Genomic DNA, 19749 nt, shown 5'->3' on the forward strand with positions numbered 1-19749 from the left:
CAATCTAAGACATTGCCCAAAAATGCCGCCGGCGAGTACTCTTAAACCTTCCGATGCATAATAAAGATGCTCGGTTGCATGCTGTCTTTTTTAATTAAGTTAGGCAAATTGGTCCTCTCAACAACCGACTTGGTTGGATAAACAAATTTGGGAACATTTGCCCTGATAGAGAATGGAGTCAAGCCATGAGTTGGTCCATCTACGTTTCTCATTTAATGGTTGGAATGCTTATGTTGATGAAGCGATTGCTTGCCGACTTCTTTATATTGAGTCGGTTTCGTCTTGTCAAATGCTGACTTAGATGGCTTTGAGGATTCTCTTTCTTTTTCCAAAAAAGAAAATTTTTCTTTCTATAAATCATGCGACTTATTATCTAATTGTTATTGTCCCCGAGGGGGCAGAGGAACGGCCACAGGCTCCCAAGCAAAGATTGTAAGAGGCTATTAAGGAGAGACTCTCAAGCTCTCGTTGTAAGAGGCTCCTATGGAGAATCTCTCAAGCTCTCATGGCTATCCTTGCACTCGACTCCTCTTCGATGATCGTTTCGAGATGCTGTCTTCTCTCCAAATGGGATGCACATCCTTAGAGACCGAGATGCGCATTCTTAGAAGCCACTTTTCTATGTCACCTGAGATCTGAGCGCCGTGAGTACGAGATTTGCGTCTTTGAAGACCAAAATGCGAGTCCTTAAAGCTGCCTTTATGTGCATCTGAGATACGAGCGATGTGCACGTGAGATGCGCAGCCGCTGACTAGAACCAGGTTGAGCTATCGAGTCTAAGGTCAAGCCACCAAGTCTCTAGCTGAGCTATCAAGTTTGAGGCCGAGCTATTAAGCTCCTAAAGTCCAAGCTTCTATGCCAAGCACTTTAGGCCAAGCTTCCAAAATGAACACTTAGGCCAAGTTCTGAGTCCGAGCTCCCAAGCTAAGCACTTCCAGACCGTGCCTCCTACAACCAAGCTCATGATGGCTGAAATTCTAAAAGTTGAGGCTGAGCTCCCAAAAGTCGAGGCTAAACTCTTGACGATGTACTTTAGGTCGAGCATTCCACGTTAGGCATTTAAGGCCTAACAATCTAGAAAGATTATTCTACTTTGATGTTTTTTTTTGCTATTCTCGCTGTTGCTCTAAAATCTTGGCCGATTTAAGCATTGAAGGCGATTCGGTCGGAGCCAACTTGATGGGTTATTTTCTTCACTTTGTATGCAGATCCGCAACTCTCTATGACAACTTGATGCTCTATTTTTCACTATATGGATGGAGCAGATTGATCTACTTCCTCCCTGCCTTCAAATCACCAAATTATGGTTGGGTAGAATTTGAACATCAACATCTGCTAACAAGGAGCAAAGTCTAACCTTTATTTGCTTGAGCTCCATATGATGATGCGATGTTTTATTTATTTAATCCCGGAGGAAGTTTCTAGGAAGCTTCCTCCGAACATTTCACTCAAGTCCCGCCTGTAATCAAGCGTGAGTTTCACGTGCACAGACAAAACCGCAATCTTACTCTACATCGGAATTTCCAAATTTACCCTACAATAGGAGCAGAATTTATATTTTCCGCGGGGTATCTCGGTCCAAATGAAAACAAGAACCTCGAAATCATCTTTTTCCGAAAGGTAGGATTCGAAGGTAGATTATCCCTCTTCGAGCTACATTCATCTGCCACCAAACCGTCACCGATCTACGGCACCATCCGTGCCACCGAACCCCGCAAGCCAAATCTCGTTTCTCAAATCCGTTTCCCGCAGTACTCGATTCCCGTTCCAAAATAACTCGTTTCTCCATGGAAGAAGGATTTTGCTAGTCGAAAAAGGTTTAGTGGCTTTTAAAGCCCCGTTGATTAAACGACGTGGCCGTGACTCACACTCGTGACGGTAAACGAAGGCGAGCGGCGCGACTGGTAGAAGGAAAGAAAATTTGCGAAAATAGAAGAAGCCTTGGGAAAAACTCTTCGAGCTCTCTCTCTCGATCATCTCTTCCCCCACCCCGCCCCACCAAGAACTTTGGCCCAGGGCTAGGGTTAGGGTTTCTGAGTTCCCTCCGCGGTTCGGGGCTCTCCTCGTCGATCTGTCCCCACGATCTCCCGCTGTCCTTGGCGGAGGCGCTTCCGCGATTTCCGGCGCTCGATCTGACGGGATCTGCGCGGGCGATGTCCCGATTCGAGAAGGAGGAAGTCGGGAGGCGCCTCCCGGTTCCGATTCTCGACAGATAGCCCAGGGATCTCCGGACGGGCCGTTCCCGGCAACATGGCCGACGCTCTGTCCATAATCCCGGCGTTCGTTCTCAGGAACCTTGCCGATAAGCTCTACGAGAAGCGGAAGAATGCGGCCCTTGAGGTATTCGCCCCCCCTCCATCGGGATCTTCCTTCCATCTCTCAATTTTCATCCCTTTCGGTCTCAAAAGTTGTTGATTGTTTCTTTGGCATGAATTTGGGAACAAATAAAACGAAAACAGATCGAAGGTATCGTGAAGCAACTGGCGCTAGCGGGAGAGCATGACAAGATAGCAGCTGTGATCAATCTGTTAACCAATGAATTCACGTATTCCTCGCAGACGAATCATAGGAAGGTCTGTCGATAGTGGAATTGTTGGAATCCGAACTTCGATTTTATTGAAATTAGTTTTTTTAAATTTATTCCAAGTTTATTTTATTCTAAGTTTGAAAATTTCCAATAATGTTGGTTCCTGCTGTCTTATCTTATAATCTAATGGTGATGCTGTGTAATTTTTGGCAGGGTGGCTTAATAGGGCTTGCCGCAGCTACTGTTGGTTTGGCAACTGAAGCTGCCCAGCATCTTGAGGTTGGTAATGTGAAAAAAGTAAATGAAACTTGCAGCACATATGATGTCACCTCTTTTTTTGATACTCTGGGATATCTGGATCATGCTAAAATGACCTATGCTAGATGTTGATTGTAGGCAAGATCTTTAATGCTTCATGTTAATGCCGCGAGGAGCTGATGTGTGAAATGTATTCTGCTGTACATGCGGATTAGTGGCATGCATTGGCATGCCACAAGAAAAAAAACAAGATGACGATTAAATAAAGCTTTAACTTTTATTTTTTTAGATATTTCATTGGTCGTTAACAACTTAACAATGTCTTTTTCATACTCAAATGGTAAATCTATGATCCAAATCCATATAAAAGTTGCATGCTGCAATTTTTGAAGAGGTCCTAAACACCTGCATAGCTCCATCTAAACTGACATAGGCAAGAATAATCAAAACAAAGAGTTGAAGTGTTGACTTTAAGGTGGCGTTTGGTAGGAGCATAAGGAAAATGGGAATAAGGAAAAACATGCTGCGTGGTAGCTATGCTAGGGATCTATGCCAGGTTCTGTTTGGCTGTTAAAATTTTTTGGGAGAGCTAAAAATTGGAATTATAGTATATATTATAGTATAAATTGTCAATCTTGTTTTTTGAAATTGCAAAAATGCATAGTATATGTTATACAACAATATTAATATTTTAAATAAAATATCAATTTTAAAGAATAATAGCATATATTATAACATTACAATAAATATATTATATTATAAAGGACATGATATAAATAAAATATATTATATAGTGATATTTTTTATATTGTAATATTAATATTTTAAATCCTATATTAATGTAAAATAATAATATTATGTTATTATTTTATAATCATATATTATTTTACTATATTAATAGGTATACAACGATCCTATTGTATATTGAATTTTGTATCATGATATTATACTATAATACTAATATTAAAAACATTAAACATGAAATATCATATTATCTTAATGTTTACAATATTCATATTCTATAGTATTATTGAAATACAAAAATTTAATAGAATGTTAATTTTCTTATATTAATAAAATAGAATACTACGACACAATATTATCATATAATATAAGATAATACTAATAGTATTATTATATTAATTTATATTAATGTAATAAGTATTAAGTATTTGCTATAATAGATATAATATTATTGTAGTAGTATTGTTATATTATAATAATATTATTAGTAATTATTTATAGCTTATCAAGATATATTTTATAGTGAATATTATAATATAATAAAATAGTAATATTTTGTGATAGTAGTACTATGTATAATATATTGGCTGCTATGTGATAATACTTATGTAATATAATAGATGCTATAAGATTAATTTCAGAGACACAATTTAGAAGGGTGAGAAGAGCACAAAAAATGGGCTTAAGCCTATTCCAAGTTGGATGTGAAATAGCCTATGCCCCAAAATGCAAATAAGATGGTTTGATTGGGCATAGCCTATTGCAAGTATATGCCCATTTTGAAAATGGTGTTTGGCTAGCATAAGGCCCCAATTCCGGATCTTATGTTCCAATTGAATGCCACCTAAGCGTGAACTGTATAATTAATATGTCATATTTTACTTAGAATACTTGGATACAAATGAAGAGGAAGATATAGGCAATAATACTCCAGTTAATTAAAAATGACAAAAAGAATTAACATAAGAACATTAGGGGTAGGCCAAGTAGTAGGTTGCTAAGAATCGGCTCGCTATATAAAAGAACTAATCATGCTTGCCTAGAAACCCTAATATGGGCAAAGATATATCTTTTCAATAATTACTTGATGTTCTTTTCTGACCCATCAAACTTACATCTCAAAAAGCGTTACATTGGCTCAAATAAGTAGGAAAAATAGGAGTAATTTTCTAAGTTGTGTGCATATTTGTTTTGATATAAAGACAATAGGTTCTCCCTTTTCTGATTCATCGTGTCCTTTTACTTCATCTAATTCAGCTTTTTGTGTATGATGTTTGATTTTCTATGTGAAAGATTTTGTAATACATCTTTTTCTTGTACTCAATTGTCAGCAAATTGTACCGCCTGTACTTAATTCCTTTCTTGACCAAGACAGTAGAGTTCGGTATTATGCTTGCGAAGCATTGTACAACATAGCAAAGGTAAGTACGAGCCTAGTAACTGTGACGGCTTATGTCTATAAATATTGTTAGAAGAATAGTGTACACTTCATACTATCTGGTCTCTTTCTCTCTTCAGGTTGTAAGAGGAGATTTCATCATATTTTTCAATAAGATATTTGATGCACTTTGTAAGCTCTCGGCAGACTCAGATGCTAATGTGCAGAGTGCTACTCATCTTCTAGACCGGCTCGTAAAGGTAAGATATGAATTTGATTTTTCTTTTTTTTCCTATAAGAAAAAATATGTCAAGCTTTTTTTTTTTTGTTATAGTTGTAATGTAATTGAATATATTGACCAGGATATTGTAACCGAGAGTGATCAATTCAGGTGCACTATCTAGCCCTATTTGTTTAAGTTTTGATTGATGAATGCCTATTTTTGTCTGAATATGTTTACATTAAAATACCATCTTCTTTGTGTATTTTAAAGCATAGAAGAGTTTATACCACTTCTGAGAGAACGCATGAATGTACTCAACCCTTATGTACGCCAATTTTTGGTGGGATGGATCACCGTTTTGGATAGTGTTCCAGATATTGATATGCTTGGTTTCCTTCCAGATTTTCTTGATGGTAATTTTCTGAAGTATCCCTTCAAACTATTTGCGCTTCCACTTTCTAAACATCTTACACAAATGATTCATCCTTTGCAGGTTTGTTCAACATGTTAAGTGATTCCAGTCATGAAATACGTCAACAAGCCGATTCCGCACTTTCCGAATTTCTGCAAGAAATAAAAAATTCTCCAGTAAGGCTTCTGTTCTCTAGATAATAAGGTGGTTTGCAAGGAATTTTTCTTGAAAATAGATTATAATATTCTTATCATCAATCATTTTCCTCTGTAGCTGCAATTAGATATCAACTTGTATCCTATGTTTCTTTGAGCTTTCTGTAGATGTTTTATTATCACAACAGAAATTATCAGGAGCAGCATTATTTAGTAATCAATTTCTAAAAGTATAAGATTCTAATTTGACATGTCCATGCTATGAAGAATGTAGATTATGGTCGTATGGCTGAAATATTGGTACAAAGGGCTGGTTCTCCTGATGAATTTACTCGGTTGACAGCTATCACATGGGTAAGAATAAGTTCTCTTAGAGCTGTAGCAGTCATACTTTGTTTTTTGAATTGTAGTTTCTTGACTGATGGCAATATTTTCTCAACTTTTATGATGTAAAATTTCATTCAACCTTTACCCTTTTATCTCGTTACCTATTATTTGGTATTAGGATATATAATTTATGCTTTGCCTATTCTTACCTATTATTTGGTATTAGGATGATAATTTGCACTTTGCCTATCATTACCATTATTTGGTATTAGGATAGATAATTTACACTTTGCCTATTTAATGATGCAGATAAATGAATTTGTAAAACTTGGTGGAGACCAGCTTGTTCCTTACTATGCAGATATACTAGGAGCTATATTACCATGCATATCCGATAAAGAGGAGAAGATCAGAGTGGTATGATTACTTCTTTGTTTGTTGCAGTTGCAGTCAACAGTTATTGGTTTCAGTATTTTGTTGTTAATCTTTTTGTTCTCAGGTTGCTCGTGAAACCAATGAAGAGCTTCGTGCCATTCAAGCTGATCCGGCGGACGGATTTGATATAGGGGCCATCCTCTCTATTGCAAGGAGGTGCATTTTTTTGTCACCTGGGAAACAGCTAGGTTTAAAGGTTACTTATGCCTCTATAATTCATGTATTAATATACCTCTTGTGACTCTAAATGAGCAACAGGAGGAAGTACAGGAAGTGTTTCTTGTTTTGTGCTATTATATGTTTTTATGGGGGGCAACAGTCATTTTAAAATGAATTAGCCATTTATGATTTTGTGATAGTGTCATGATTTTCCTATCAGGGAATTAACTAATGAATGGGAGGCTACCCGAATTGAAGCATTGCACTGGATCGCAACTCTTTTGGCCCGGCATCGAGCTGAGGTAGTTAGTTATTTAAAGAATTTATATGGACGATATACATTCTTGTATGTAAGTGGTGTGTTTTTTTTTGGGTTTCTTATGTTATTTCTTCCACTTATTGTGATTGATCGCCAAATTGTATGCTTAACTGAGAAGGAACAATTTTTGAATTTTTAGTATTCACAAACTGGAAATTTGGTGCATACTCGTTTTCTTTGCGTGGCATAGTCTGTGACTTTTGTTTTTACCTTTTTCATATTTTTATGTGGAAATGTTTGCACCATCTGATTAAATGCAGATGTTATGGTTGTAAATTCTGAAATTATGTCAAGAAGGTAAATCAAACCTATGTTATATTGACTTATGTGTGAGTGTGTGTGTATCTATATGTTGAATCCTTCTAATCTTTAAAAATTTCTTCTTTGGATCCATACACACAGTGTCATTCCAATGCCCATTTTCTAAATGTTGGGTGCGCGCGCTTTAGAGTAAACTGAAGGGTCCGGATAACATAGCTTCCACCAAATGTATAAAGGACAAGTCTTGATATACTCAACTATTGTGCAATTTGAAAGGGTGATCCACTTGATATATGTAGCACTGTAAAAGAATTGCAAGGCCAGCTGTCCAAAATTAAGTAGAATCTTGGACCGTTAAATGGCGTTAATTTAGGAAGGAGATGGAGATTTACTTGTATGGTATTTGGTACCATGTACAATTTGCCAAAAGAATTTGCAAGGGAACTTTTTAGAAACATTCAATCCACTCCTTAGTTTGGTCCGAGAAGGTAACACTTCCATTACGAGGACATGATAAAGCCTGCTCCCCTCCTTTTCTCCCTTCCCTTTATTTTGTACATTTTGCTTACCTTTTTGTTGACAGAATCAGCAAGATTTATATCATGCTCGATTGCTTTTCCCTTTCTCTCTCATTTAATATAATGAAATTTGTTGCAAGAAAGACATGCTTTATTTCTGTGTATATTGGCTAGGAGAGTTAGTTTTCAAGAATGGATTTAACATGAGCACGCCTGGTGCAGGGAAAACTAAAAGATTTCTGTAACTTATCATACACTCTTTTGTTTCTACATATTCGAGAGAAGGAAATGATTCCGATTGACTGTCATTTGCATTATCTAAAACTTGAGTCTGAATTGACACTAAATATATCGATATCTCAAATACCATGCAGTAGAGCCTTCTTGCTTGCTTGCCAATGCTAACATGCCCTTCTATCCAATATTTTACCTTCCATATAAATTGTTTGGTAAAATTTTGTTTACACACTAGAGTTAGAGTACATTACCTGGATGATAGTTTACAATGTTCCAAACGACTGAAGAATGAGTTATATCTACTAATTGTACAATGGAAGTGCTCTCTTAATTTCTAATTTTGTGAATAAACCAAACCAATCCTAAATAATTTTGTTTTCTAATTTATTAACAGTGAATTTCTGACCTTGCATAAATTGTATTAGTTATAATTCCATGAAACAAAAAATAATGTGTTCAGTTTTTCTCATAATTGATGGTACATTCTTCCTTTCATTGACTTGAGGCATGATTATATCAGAGTATTGCAAATGCTAATTTGTTAGGCATCGTGAATTAAAGTTAGCAATGTGGTTACTATGCGACCCTTAACAATTTCGATAAGGGAGCAACCAAGAAATACTGAACCGGTCTATATCGGCCGGTCCAGCCTGTACTGAACTGGTCCGGTCTCTGATCGGTTTGGTTTGGGCATAGAAAACGGTTCCGGCCTCTACGGAGCCGGAATCGGCTGGTACAATAGCGAATCGAACGAAACCGGACTGGTTCCTTCGGCCAGGACTCGGTGCAAACTGACACTGAGTCAGGTTCGATCTGCCACAGCGGGCCGCGCGCGCTGTGACCTTTTTGACCTTCGGACCGGTACTGAATCGGTCCAGTAGCTGACCGGTACGCCTACCAGTAATGTTCGGCGATCCTTGGGAGCAATTATGTGCTCAAAAAGTAGTCGCAGTAAGACATGTAAGTTTTTAATTGTAGTGAGAGCTGGAAAAAAAAAGGAGATTGTAACCTTTTAGCTTTTTAAACTTATTATAGATGAGCTAGCTAGTGTTATTAAAGGGGTATGTAATATCCAATTAATGTACGTTATGAGAATAGTGATGAATCTTTGGATTTAACTGAGCACAAAGTTTAAAATTTAAAATTTTAAACAAATTGGAATTAGTGCAAATTAGATAGAATACATTTATGATGCAGGATAGAACAACCTATGGTACCAAATTGACGCAGGATAGAAGGAGGAAGAAGAAGAGGAGGAACGAGAAGAGGAGGAGAAGAAGGCAGGGGGAGAGGGCAACTCAATATTATGCATTCACAAATCTCAATAATGCAAACTGTCTTCTCAATTAACATAGTAATGGTTTATATAGACAACTCAAAACTCTAATAAGAGTTTGCATAGAAATAAAATACTGGATTCCTCCTAAAATTCTAATTCTAGACTCCACAAAAGTTTAGTTCTAATTTTAGACTCCACAAAAGTTTGTTAATTTTTATATTTGTGCCTAACAGAAGTGCATCTAGATTTTTTATTGGATAGTCCCCCGTCAATCTGTAGTTTAAAAAATTAAGGCCATATGTGTGATTAGCGACAAAAAAAGGTAACTTAAAGTAATCATTTTTTTCTATCTCATACAGTTCATATGATAACTCGAGGAGTCAATTGTTGACATGGCCTTAAAGTTCAAGAGACATATCCATATGGTTGACATTTTACAGGTCTGAAGATTGTCCAAGCATATGATGATTGTTTCAAAGAGCGCAATGTTGAAGTTGACGCACGTTAACGAAATTATAATGAGCACACTAGAAAAATGCAAGGAGTCGATTGGTTGAGGTTGAACTGTTGAAGTGATTCAAAGTGATTGTGACATGGTCAAGTTTGATTCTGGCCAAACAGGAGCATAGGTTTTTACAAAAGGGTGGATAAAGATGTGGGGAATGATTGCCAAAAGCTGGATTTTGAGAAAGCTTGCATTGATGGAAGATTTAGTTATTGATGGTATTGAAAGTTAAGTACGAAGTACTTCAAGTTGGTTGGAGAGAGTCTTTTGAATGTGGTTGTTTGACTTGTGTGATCATGTGTAAGAAGATTGGATTTGGCTCCACTTAGGGGTGGATTTTGGATATGTATGTGAAAGAAGCAGAAATTTGAAAGAGTTTGCAAATATTTGCATGAGACTTGCTTTGGCCAAATGTTGGCTTTCAATGGTATACATCTTAAAAGGAATTACCAAGTTGACCCCAATAGATTATAAAACTTTGTTATGCTTTATGCTATTGACTTGCATGTTTCATGTTGTTGAATATGTATATCTTGTATGTAGAATTTGGTTTTTGGGGTACATGTATTTGAGATGGATGATATGAGGCCAAAAAACAATATCAGATGTTCAAACTATTCCCTGTCGTTAATGATGAAAAAGATGATCTGGTTCATATTGTTGTGTCCAACTCATTCCTGACTGTTATGTCCTATTACAAGTTACCGTCTAAGTCTGACACTCATAATGACTAAGCCTTTTTCATGTAAATACATGGGATTCCTTCTTCTAGATTGATGTGTGAGATTAATGGTTTGATGGCCATGGTGTGAGTATGCTGCTTAAAGAACTTGAATCCAATGACTGGTTGCTTCGTATGATTTAATTTATCTCACTTTTTTTTATCAATGGAAATAAGATACTTGTGACATGATTGTTTATATTTAAGCTATTTGCATTTAGTAATATTGGACAATTCCTTTTTTGAATTCCTCAAGTTTCTATTAGTGTGTGCATGTGCTCATTTTGTGATTTAAACTTAGGGCTGCAAATGTGTTGGGTAGTATATATTTCAACATACATGTGCATGTTTATATGAAATAAAACAGGATTACTAAAGTAGTGATGGGATCTTTTGGGTCTTGTAATTGATTTATGCGGTTGAGACTCAAAGGAATACTTCATATTGCTCCAACAATTGTATCAGTTAGACTGTTAGGCCTTAACCTGGGAATACTTACTATTGCACTTTATATGTATGTACACAATTGTATATATTAGTTTGACAGTGGAGTGTTATCTTTTTAAATTCTGCTTAATGGTTGCTTTGGTAGGGTTCGACAATAATTTGGGCACTATGTGTGTGGTAAACAGTCTGATTTTGGCTTCTGTCACTGAATGATTTTTTTAGTTCCATATTTTCAGTTGGACTGGGTGGTTCAGGTTCTAGATATTTTGGATTTTTCAGAATTAGTTTGGTCCGTTGCACTTGTGCCTCTTCTTATTTTTCTGCCTTTTCTTTCTTAATCACTTTTTTCTGCTCAAATATTTTTGAATTTGGTTTGGACTAAAGTGGACCTAACATTTTGATACTGATCTGATTTACTGAAGTCAGGTCTGAATCTGGTCATTTCTGGGCTTGCTTTGATTTTGGGGTCATGTCAATCGGGTCCTTTATAGCTCTTGTTTAGGCAAATGTTTAGTTTATTATACACTAGCGACTGTGAGATCATTAATGCATGCCATGTATAGAGTTACATTGTTTATATTGCTATCATGGAGGCATGCGTTGATGTCTATTTCTATGCCATGCATGCACAAATGCATGAATTTATGTTCCTGCAAATGCTTGTCTACTCATCCCATATAAAGTGCAATGCTGTTATGTTGCCCTTTCAAAATTTTATGCATTTCAGGTGCCTGCATTCATATTCATGTGTATATGTTGGTGGTTATGCTGGTGAATTTGCATATTCGTGTGGTCGTATTAGTAAATTTGATTGTGAAATGGCTTTTTTGTGACGTTTCTGATCCTGTCCACTTAGTATACTGCCTATGGATCTTTTCTGTTATTTGAGCTTTGCTCATCTATGCGATTTCATGACTTCATCTGAAACAGGTTATTTCATATTTGAATGAGATCTTTGGTTCGCTTCTAAATGCACTTTCAGATCCTTCTGATGAGGTAAGTTTTTTGAATATACCCTTTGTCAATTTCATTAACATTCCTTCCTTCTGAGCGCTGTTTATATATCAGAAACAAGATAATGCAGCATTCATGTAACCATTTATATGAATAAGGAGCCAAAACTACTTGTATATTCTTTGCAGTGTCATGTTTAACTTTGCATATAACTTATATATTCGTAATGTTTTCAAACCCAAATGAAGCTGGCATTACACTTCCATTTTATTATTTTTGGATATTATTTTCCTGTATCTTTCAATGCTAAACTTTTGCTGAGTTCTACTGCTTATTGAATATGGTAACAAAATTGGTAAATATGATATGGAATTTTGGTGACTCTTAGTGTAATCAAATGAATTGTCTGGAATTTTATTCTCTCTCCTTTTTTACCTTCTCTAGTTTTTCTGTTGTGAAGAAATTTATAACAGTGAAATTTTCTTGGTGCCCCTCTGCTTTGTTGCTGGGGCTGTTTTTGTTTTTCAACTGTGAGCTTTTTAATTGTGCCATTCTGTGCTGAATCATTCAACCATTTGTTACCTATAATTAATTACTAGGTGACAGCAATACAGTGCCTTGACACCCAATGTAGTGATTGTAAGGAATTTATTTCTCATCTTTTCTAGGTATTGATCTATGAATTGCAAAATGCATTTACTTTTGTTTCTTTATTGGGTTTTGAATTTAAATAATTGACTAGTACCGGTTCATTATTTTCATTTGTATTGTGTAGAAGTTACAACTGCATTGACAGTTGTGGAAGATGCCTAATGCCTTTCCTATTTTTGCCCTGAGCTGTATTGCTATGTGTCCAAGATGTGAGGCCTTTAGTTCCTTTTTGGTATTCATATCTTCTTAATCTGTTCGTGCTCTTTCAGTTTTCCTTTATTTTAAACAAATACTACACTGTTTTATTTGTGTATACGTATGCTTGGTTGGTGTCTGTTCCCTGGACCCTGGTTGATATTGTGTGAAAGTCATCTTGTGCATTGGCTTCATAATAATATGATAGACTGCAAGATTTAACGTGCCGGTCCGTGATAGATGATGTTGCATGTGTGCTGCAGTACCCAATTGCACAGTATCACCCTGTGCCACAACTTATCGGCCCATGGCAGTTTGGTTGGTTCATTATGGCATGGCACCAATCAACATAGCCCTTCTTCCTTTTTTTTAATAAATTTTTTGTTTTGGCATGGCAAGGCATGCACCATGCTGGGAACAGACCTGCTAATGGCAATTAAATCCTTGGTTGACTGCTCAGCTTTTGACAATATGATCCCAAATCTTTGTTACATGTTGAAATTTTTCATGTGATTGCTGCTGCTTGACTTCAAATCATTCAAGAGTTTCCTGCATATGGTTTTTTGCAGGTGGTTTTGTTAGTCCTAGAAGTGCATGCCTGCATAGCAAAAGACGATCAACACTTCCGTCATCTTGTTGTTTATCTAGTCCATAACTTCTGCAATGATCGTTTGCTTCTTGAAAAGTATGTATTTTTTACTTTTCCTGTATTGTCTTCTATGTGTTACTGTGATGGAATTTCTTTTAATTCAATTCCTTAAGAAAAGGAATCAAAACTATTACCTCTACTAAAAGAAAAAGAAAATGGAAATGCATCACTTGGAACACATATCAATCACAGGTTTTTGTTTGTTACGGTTTCAGGCGTGGTGCTTTGATAGTACGTCGACTTTGTGTTCTTTTGGATGCAGAACGGGTTTTCCGGGAGTTTTCTACAATTCTAGAGGGTGCAGATGACTTGGATTTTGCGTCTACTATGGTTCAGGTTTTCCTTATTTGCTGAGATCAGTAGTTGTCTTCTTCTTCAAAGCAAAACAGAAAATTAACCTTGGTAATTTAATTGTTTTTAATGTTTTAGGCCTTGAATTTGATTTTACTCACGTCATCTGAGTTGGCTGAGCTACGAGCTCTACTAAAGCAATCATTGGTGAATTCTTCTGGCAAAGATTTATTTGTTTCTCTATATGCTTCTTGGTGCCATTCACCAATGGCAACAATAAGTTTGTGTCTGCTAGCCCAGGTGAGCATATACTGCCATGGATTGTTCTGTGTCTTGCTTGAACCCTCAAAATCTTCTGACTTTTTACTTTCTTCCACCAAAGGCATACCATCATGCCAGTTCTGTAATTCAGTCACTGGGAGAAGAAGACATAAATGTGAAGTTCTTGGTGCAGCTGGACAAGTTGATCCGCTTGCTGGAGACTCCAATTTTTGCTTACCTACGATTGCAGGTATGTACTATGTAATGGATTTATTGCATAATTTTTCTCTCTTGATGAGTCAAGTCTTTTTTTTTCTTCTTCTTTTTTTTGGGTTGAAAAAGTCCTTGTTTTCATAGAAGGAATTCTTCAACCTCAGCAAACTATCCTTTTTGAGATGTTGACAAATTTGAATCTGGACTGGGTGTGTCAGCCTTCATGAGCCCTTAAGATTTTTCAAATGTGTTTCCTGAAAATTGGTTCTGAAATGGCCAAGAGTGCTACTTTGTATTCTTGTCTGATGTCATTTAATTTTGCTAAATGGATCCTGTCCTAAGATAATCATGAACTGTAGCTTCAAGCTGCATTAACTAACCACCATGTTTGAAAGAAGTGATAAAGGTGGATCTTTTTTGTAAACCATGTCTCTTAGTCTTCGGTCATGAGGCACTCGATCCACAATTTGATTAGGTCAGTTCTGTGATCTCTGTTCCATGATCAAACATATCATTTAATATCCTGGTGACCACTATCATGGATCTTAAATAAATGTATAGATCTTGTGATAGATTCTGTTACAAATCTTGTACCTGAGATCCGGTTATTGGATCCTTCAAGTTCATTTTTCGTGATAAAATCTTAAATGACCAGTCCCTAACTGTTATATTTATCTGTAGCAACTAGTCATCATTTGTTAAGTTAGCAGCAAATAAATTGCCATCACATTCTTAGTTTTTGCCTCCTCATCAGGTGTTTGGCATAAGTTTTTACCCTTAAAGATCTTTCGTGATTATATGAAACTTTTGTCTGTACCTTCCATCTTCCCATCTATGTAAGGGAATTTGCAACTGCTTTCTCTCATTGTCTTTTCAGGAGATTCAAAATGTGTCTACGTGGTGCTAGATCTCTTGGCACTAATACCATTTTGATGTAGGGGCTCTGTGCTTGGACGATCTTACTCATGAAAGAAAACAATTAGATCTGTTACATTAGGGCTGCTGTCATTGGCTGAATACTACTTACTTCCATAACAGCCCTGTATAAGGGTCAAGGGTTTAGGGTTGAGGGTGGATATACCCTTTTCCTCTGTATGCATATACATACGTGCCTTGTTACTTGAGGCCTGATGGACCTAAAACAAGATAAATTATTGATATAATTGGACAAATCCTAACCTTAAGTTAAACATTTGACTTTTTTTTTCTTTTTGGGGGGGGGGGGGGTAGGACTTGGTCTTGTCACAGCACTTTTAGGCCATGATATCTTCTAGAAGAACCTGTTTGGTACTTCCACATCTTGAAGATGTGCCTTACTGGGTTTCCCCAAATTGTATCTAATGAAGCTGAAATGGATGTTATGATACCTGAAGGTTTGGTCTTTGACCAAACCTGAAAATATCAAACCTTAAACCAAAGCAGAAAGCTAGGACTTAACCAAACCAGAAAATATTATATTTTGAAAGTCATTGGATGCTGAGTGCCAAAGAGTGCGAATATAGGGATTATAGGAATTATATCAAGTTTAGCTGCAAATAATGTTCCATTTTTCCTACAATTGTGATTAACCCATTTTTTTTTCTTCCATTATCTGTCATAGTACCACTTTTATATCTTATACCAAGAGTTTAAGTATCTCCTTTACTGGCTCCATACTAGCCAAGCACTGCATAGGATGCCCTCGGTACAACCCTAGATTGTGTACTGCGTATACTGCACAATATACATTTTTCCTTTTTTAGATTTTTGTGCTCACTTGAACTGGCCTCATTTTTCTTTTTTACATTTTTTTGTCTTGTATCAAAAAAAATGGGCCTCATGCTGGCCCCACATTGCCCCATAATGCGGTATGTACCGTACCATCTGATAACCATATGGGCCCGTACCTCAATTTTTAAATTGTTCTTTTACACCCCAATTTTTAGGAGTTTTGGACAGCCGCCCACATCATGTGTACTGGCACCTTGCTCCTTAAATATATTTCCTTCATTTTACGGGGAGTATATATAAGACATAACTAGTTTCTTATAAATGGATGGAATTTGATTTGTGCCTGAAAAGGAAAGTGGCAAAATTAGTAAATCTAATGTCTAAAAGAGAATTTTCCTAAACAAATATGCCACATTCATCCCCATACTTTTACATCACTTACTAAATGCTGTTTCTTAAGAAAAAAATATTTATTTTTTTGTTTGCATCACTCATTCAGAAATTGGACCGCATGTCTTTCATTTATCTTAGAAGATCTTTAAAGTTTGTTAAGGGTAATGATTAATAGAAATCAAGATGAATTGTCTGGTGAAAGTTGCCTTGGGTAGGAAATCTACAGAGGCATTTCTGTCCTATAACTTTTTGTCACAATGAATCATATGTTGATTTTTAAAGTTGCTTATATTTTTCATGTCAATTCAACAAATCTATAGATCATGATTATTGGTTTGCTTTGAAATTTTGTCTTCGATAAATTAACTGTTTTTTTTAATAAAAATTGCAGCTTCTTGAACTTGGGAAACATACATGGCTATTAAAGTCTTTATATGGTCTTTTAATGTTGCTTCCCCAGGTATGTCTGCTAGTTATTTATCCATTAAATTGTTAATTTTGTTTAATAATATCAATTTCCTTTCTCACTTTTTCTTTTCCTCCGTCACATCTTTGTAGTATCCAATCGTATGAGCAGTTTTTGTCTTCTACGATGTCATATGCTACTTCATTAACAGAAAGAAATATTTTCCACGTCTTTCTAACATGAGGTCACAAGAAATATTTTGATCTATTTAGACTTCTTGAAGTATTTTTTTCTGCCCGTACCAATGACAACTAAACAACATCTTGATTTCTTTCTGGTTTCTTCCGTTTCACAAGAGGTAGTGCAAACTATTTTGCTTTGATGGGCATTGCAGTTTTTTGATGTTGCTGTCTTCCTTTCCTTTTGTCATTTTCACTTACCTTTCTAAGCAAGTTAGACATGATATACTGCATGACATGTACGAACAGTTGTTCATGCCTATGGTCAATAGACTGGCTGATGCTTTGTTTGATATTCTTTAGTGTACAATCGTAAGAACAACTATCAAAACTTGTCCTGATTACCAAGGGCTTGTTTTGTGGCCTTATTCTCCTGATATTCTTAGTTAGGGCCACCTTTGACGTTCCTGAAAGCTTTTCCAAATTCTTCCTTGTTGCTTTCATCCACATTAAGTTAGGTCTTCCAGTTTTCCCCTTGTTTCTCTTGATCCTCGACATAAGCTTGAATACATCTTCTTTTTGGAGCCTGTTATAGGTCTTTGTTGCACATATCCATACCATAATTAGTTCTGCATCATGTGATCCTGAACTGGTGTAACTTCCTCGTTTCCTCTCCAATATGCTTATTCTTCTTAGTTTTAGCCATGCATCCATATGGATTTGTCATCTTTGCCAAGTTCATTCTGTTTGCTCAGGTCATTTTTATTACCCAGCATTCTGAACCTTATTTCATTTAATAGAATATAAGCTTACAGCAGAAGCATCTCTCTATTTCATTGACCCATCTCAATTTCTCACAGATATGTCTTCGTCTTTCTGCTAGTTTGTAGGATATATTGATGATTGCAAAATAGATCCCTTGTGGTATCTCTGTCTATCAACTTTAGATGGAACTTTTATCATTTCAGTGTGCATGACATGTTGTCACCAGTAATATTATACCAAGAATTTTCCAAAAATTAGTGGAGTAACTAACAAAGATCATTGGTTATTGACTATGCTTCATCGTCATTCTGATGCAAGCCTTTTCTTGTCAAATTGGCATTTCTGTTATTGAGCACCGTTTTACCATGAAAATTGTCTGTCGGCGGAATTGAGATCCTTGACCATGGCAACTTTTGCACAAATATGGCAAGTGTGTGTGAAGCGTACCTTATTGCTTGTACTAAAACTCAGTTAAACCATAGGTTATAATTCTGAGCATGATTCGTCAAAGATTATTGGATAACAGTTTGTTAATAGTTTATGAGAAATGCTAGTTTTTTGAGAGGATGCTGACTAAAGTATTGCAAATTAAGATGTGGAAAACCTAAATATGTCAAGTACAGGCTGATAGCTATATAGTATTCAATTTTGAGTTCATGGAATAAACCCGGCTTATAAATTCAATTGCCGAGTTATTTTTTGCATGCTGGGTCAATGTTATTAGACATTTAGCATGCCTTCAATTTATTATGCCGAATGAGGTTCATCATAGACTCATGATATGAATATATTATGCTCTTTCTCAGATGACTAGTTACATTTACCTACTTGATAGTTTTAGCTTTATGTATACTCCTTATGTTTGCAGCAAAGTGCAGCCTTCAAGATATTACGGACTCGATTAAAAACTGTAACTTCTTCCAATTTCAGCAATGAGCTCAAGCGTACATCATCAGGAAATCCATACTCCCAGATTTTACAAATAACAGAGGACAGCAATAGGAATCAAGATGCAGCCAACATTTATAATGCACTCAACTTCCCATCTAGGTTGCAGCAATTTGAGCACATGCAACACCTACATCGGATGCATGCCAAATTACAGCTGCAATCCCGCAATTCGACATCCTCAACATGGTCGCAGGTTGGATTTGCTTGTTTAGGATATTTTTGAACCCTTATTGGATTAAACAAAACTTCATGACTTACATATTTATTTGCTGCTTCGAACATTAGGGAGCTAAATTTCTGCTCAGCAGTTTACTAGTGTGGCTGATGTGCAGGAAATGCAAAAATTGAAAGAATCACGCCGTCCGTCACCCCTTCCTGACGTAAGTCGGCCCCCCCCTAGATCATCCTGGAACGTTTCAGGACAGCTGCAACGTTGATGGTGCTGGTTAATTTTTGGCACCATGTCTGGCCATATGGCACTGATCTCAGCATCTCAAGAATACTGTGCAAGGAATGAGATCGGTTAATGTAAAGTTGTATATCATATTGGTCAGTCTGCTAGATTTTGTTGTGTTGGGACAGCAGGGTTTGAGAAGCACGGCATGAGCTGTACTCCGTGAGTTCCCTTTCTTTTATTTGTCAGGCAAGTTGGCTCATGTGGTTTTGTAATTTTTTTATTGAAGACCACATGAGTCGAGGATTTGGGTGAGGAGATTCAGTTGTTTATACTGTTCAGCTGATTCAGTAATCTTAATAAAGCAGGCAGGAAATGTACATTGTAGTCAGCGTTTGTTAGTATTGGGATACTGCGTATTATTATTGGTAAGTGGATGCTGCATATTATTACTACAGCATATCACGTATTTATTTTTCCACCCATGTTCGCATGCTATTGGTTTCTTAGTTAATAATGGTCGTCTAGTTTAGAAGCACGGAGGTGGATTATAGAGTCATCCAGTTTTGGCAGACTATACTTTTATCACTTGAATCAGATAATCATTTTGCCTATCTTTGATTCCTCAATAAATGACTACTAATTTAGCTGAGGGACGTCTCTCGTGCCGTAGTTTTGGTTGAGATTCTATTACGATGTCGACTTCCCACAGATCGAAGGTCGAATTAGGAAATTTCTTAGCAATGATTTTAACATGTCATGGACATTTCAGTTTATGCTAATGTATCCGTTAAAAATTTTTTGCTAGACAATTCGTCGTTTAGCGTTTCGT

General features: G+C 36.4%; 1 protein-coding gene across 2 annotated transcripts; it reads left to right on the forward strand.

The window, feature by feature from the left end:
- The first annotated feature begins 1859 nt into the window (after window positions 1–1859).
- Window positions 1860–19308, forward strand: LOC103701127 (protein VAC14 homolog). Of its 2 annotated transcripts, none has more exons than XR_603137.3 (20): window positions 1860–2340; window positions 2460–2573; window positions 2741–2806; window positions 4861–4950; window positions 5048–5167; window positions 5270–5298; window positions 5401–5543; window positions 5624–5718; window positions 5965–6051; window positions 6334–6441; window positions 6524–6615; window positions 6839–6920; window positions 11836–11901; window positions 13275–13390; window positions 13570–13690; window positions 13784–13945; window positions 14028–14156; window positions 16614–16682; window positions 18503–18716; window positions 18856–19308. XR_603137.3 is itself a non-coding variant. In XM_008783105.3 (20 exons), exons 1-20 carry the CDS (start codon window positions 2251–2253, stop codon window positions 18958–18960), a joined length of 2160 nt encoding a protein of 719 aa, XP_008781327.1. In that variant the 5' UTR covers window positions 1860–2250; the 3' UTR covers window positions 18961–19308. The 2 variants fall into 2 exon arrangements, 1 of the variants encoding a protein (XP_008781327.1); XM_008783105.3 differs by having other exon boundaries at window positions 18441–18716.
- The last annotated feature ends 441 nt before the right edge of the window (window positions 19309–19749 follow it).

This window comes from Phoenix dactylifera, chromosome 9 (genome assembly GCF_009389715.1).
Source record: "Phoenix dactylifera cultivar Barhee BC4 chromosome 9, palm_55x_up_171113_PBpolish2nd_filt_p, whole genome shotgun sequence".
Taxonomy (NCBI): Eukaryota; Viridiplantae; Streptophyta; class Magnoliopsida; order Arecales; family Arecaceae; genus Phoenix; species Phoenix dactylifera.